Genomic DNA, 2,899 nt, shown 5'->3' with positions numbered 1-2,899 from the left:
GGGTTTTACCCGGGTACCCGGGTACCCGGTTCTGACCCGCTGCCCCCGGCACCGGTTTCCACGGGTTTACCCGTGTGACCCGGTTCCCGAATATGCCGTATAACGATCTGCACGCGGCGCGCCCCTTTCGAACGACGGCGCCTTGCCGGCTCTGACGATTACTGACGCAGCCTTCCCTAGCCGCTTCGGCCGGGTCGCCGGGTGCGCTCTCGCATGTCGGCGCACCGGAGTCTGCACCGGGCGAGAGGTGACCACTGCTGGCCAATCACGACTCGAGATTGTGCGACACACAAAGTTAGCTCGAGACGAGCGATGCCCAGCATGTCATTCGCGAAAGTACCAGGAAGTGACCGGGTCGAGGTGTTGTGTGTTGTGTTATTTTGTATTGTCCATGTCATCTGATTCACGCTACACCAGTTGGGTGTGGGATCATTTTCTGAAACCCACACCTGATGATCCCGGGCGAGCGGAGTGTAAATTGTGCATCAAGAAAATTGTTTACAAGGGGTCACCGTCGGCGCTCAGCAAGCACTTGACCGGGGTGCATAAACTCCTGAGACCGACGCAAGTCGGAAATGACGGCAGGTAAGATTCAAGTGGGGCTTCCCTCTCGACCGCGAGGACGCAGTGGGGCGGAGCTCATTCGTTTGTATTATTTTTTGTTTGCTGGAACTGCAACTGAACGGTGTTCTCGTTGCAGGGAGGATTTTGTTGACACGCCAGACGACGAGGCAGGCACGAGCCGCGGCCGTCAACACGATGGTGAGGGCCATGGTGGCGAGCACAGCGGCCACGTCCAGGGCCCCGCGCCCAAGCGCCCCCGTGTCGCTGAGCGGCCACTGAGCCAGGAACGGCAAGAGGCGGTGAGCCAGGCCATCGCGATGTTGATCGCGACGTGCCAGCTGCCCATCTCAATTGTGGACACGGAGGGTTTCACCGCGTTCATGAAGGTACGTCCCAACACGTCAACCTCCCTTTCATACTGAATGTTTACATGCGTTGTAATGTTTATGTTCCACATAACGCCGTGTCGCATGCACATGCACGTATTGTCCTGTCGTTGCAAATGTTTTTCACCACATCATGAGCATGTCAGGCAGATTGTCATGGATGCGACATCGCGTTGTATTCCGCCCGCCCCGGTGCCCCATTTTTGAACGGCAGATTAATTGTTGTTTGTTGCCCCTCATAGGTCCTTGAGCCAGCCTACAAAGTCCTCTGTGCAGAGACGACAAGGAAGCGGATTCATGCCCTCTACGCCCAGGTCCGCGACGACGTGCAGGCAGCCCTGAGGGGGCTGGACGCCGTCTCCCTGACCACCGACTGTTGGACGTCGCGCGCCCTGGACTCCTACATGTCCCTCACAGCGCACGCCATCACCAAAGCCTGGCGGCTGTGCCGCTACACCCTGTGCACGGAGGGCTTGGAGGAGAGCCACTCGGGGGACAACCTGGCGATGGCCCTCCTCGACATGTGCCACGCTTGGGACCTGGAAGGCCGGACGACGAGCGTCACCAGGGACAATGCGTCCAATATCGTCAACGCCGTCGACAACTTGCTGGACTTCGGCGTGGAGTTTAACGTGTCGTGCGCCGCCCACACCCTCCAGCTCTGCGTTGACGACGCCTTGAAGACCAACCAGGTGTTCAAGGCCGCCTGCAAGAAGGCCAAGCGGGTGGTGGCACACTTCCACCACTCCACGAAGGCCACCACGGCGCTCGAAAGGGCGCAGTCGACGGCGGGCGTGAAAGAGGTGAAGCTGGTGCAGTCTTGTGCGACGCGCTGGGACTCTACCTACTTTATGTGCAAGAGTTTGGTGGAGTCCCGCACCCACGTGCGCGCCGTGCTCGCCGACCGTGCCGTGACCACAGTGAAGCAGTCCAAGGCCCTGTTGATGACGACGGAAGAGTGGGATGAGCTGGAGGCGATGCTGCCCGTCCTCAAGCCACTGCAGGTCGCCACCACCGTGCTGTGTGCCGAAGACAAGGTCACCATTTCGACGGTGAGGCCCATCGTGCGGTCCCTGCTCGACGTGCACTATAAGTTGGACGACGACCTGGACCTAGACCCGACCCCCGGGGATGAGCGCCTGCGCGCCTTCAAGCTGGAAGTCAGCAGCAGCCTCAGGAAGCGCTTCCAGATGGACGCTGCCCCGGAGCGCGCCGTCCTGGTCCAGCAGGTCGCCTCGCTGCTCGACCCGCGCCACAAGAACCTGGCCGCCGAGCCGAGTGCTGCCGAGGCAGACAAGGCCCGCGACTTCGTCCGACAGAAGCTGCAGGCGGAGGCAGGGGTTGCCATGTTCAATCAGGACGCCGAGGACGAGGGCGACACGCCAGCCGCAACCAACGGCCTCGACTTCCTGTTCGGCGGGGCGTCTGCGGAGGCTGAGGGCCCTCGTACTCGTACGTGGCAGGCGGAGTACGAGGCGTACTTGGCGGAGCCTCAGATCGGCCACAACCAGTGCCCGCTGACCTGGTGGAAGAGTCATGAGAGGATGTACCCGACCCTGGCTCGACTGGCCCGCCGTTACCTTGCAGTCCCTGCCTCGTCCGCGAGCAGCGAGAGGGATTTCTCCACTGCTGGCAACACAGTGCGGCCCAACCGCTCTTCTCTTCTCCCAGAGAATGTGTCCGTGTTGGTGTTCCTCTACCAGAATAGAAAAGTTCTTTTGAAAAACCTATCTCTCTTCTGAATTTTTTTCTTCTAATGGAGACTTATTTGTTTTTTGTTTTTAGCCCGCCCTTCTGCTTTTAAAAAAGCATTAAAGCGGGCTTATGCAACCGCTCTCGTGTCTGTCTGTCTGTCCGTCTGTCTGTCGTCCGTGTAAGAGGAAGGAGATGAGCTAGAGGTCTACAAATTTCAGGGTATCTTAGGGGTCACTCCTGGACAACGAAACGCC

The 2,899-nt window shown here is 59.5% G+C and overlaps 1 protein-coding gene across 1 annotated transcript; it reads left to right on the top strand.

Annotated features, from left to right (window-relative positions):
- Positions 1–391: 391 nt before the first annotated feature.
- Positions 392–2,692, top strand: LOC127751638 (E3 SUMO-protein ligase ZBED1-like). Its single transcript, XM_052275466.1, has 3 exons — positions 392–585; positions 701–950; positions 1,193–2,692. Exons 1-3 carry the CDS (start codon positions 392–394, stop codon positions 2,690–2,692), a joined length of 1,944 nt encoding a protein of 647 aa, XP_052131426.1.
- The last annotated feature ends 207 nt before the right edge of the window (positions 2,693–2,899 follow it).

The sequence above is a fragment of the Frankliniella occidentalis genome, unplaced genomic scaffold, assembly GCF_000697945.3.
Source record: "Frankliniella occidentalis isolate FOCC.00 unplaced genomic scaffold, Focc_3.1 Scaffold637, whole genome shotgun sequence".
Classification (NCBI taxonomy): domain Eukaryota; kingdom Metazoa; phylum Arthropoda; class Insecta; order Thysanoptera; family Thripidae; genus Frankliniella; species Frankliniella occidentalis.
Note: the sequence above shows the minus strand (reverse complement) of the source record. Positions and strands in the feature narration are given on the sequence as shown.

Bases quoted from the DNA above. Each gene is read 5' to 3' on its own strand.
- LOC127751638 (XM_052275466.1), top strand. From the start codon at position 392: ATGTCATCTGATTCACGCTACACCAGTTGGGTGTGGGATCATTTTCTG. The intron at 586-700 runs GTAAGATTCAAG...TTCTCGTTGCAG, and splicing joins CAAGTCGGAAATGACGGCAG to GGAGGATTTTGTTGACACGC. The intron at 951-1,192 runs GTACGTCCCAAC...TGCCCCTCATAG, and splicing joins GTTTCACCGCGTTCATGAAG to GTCCTTGAGCCAGCCTACAA.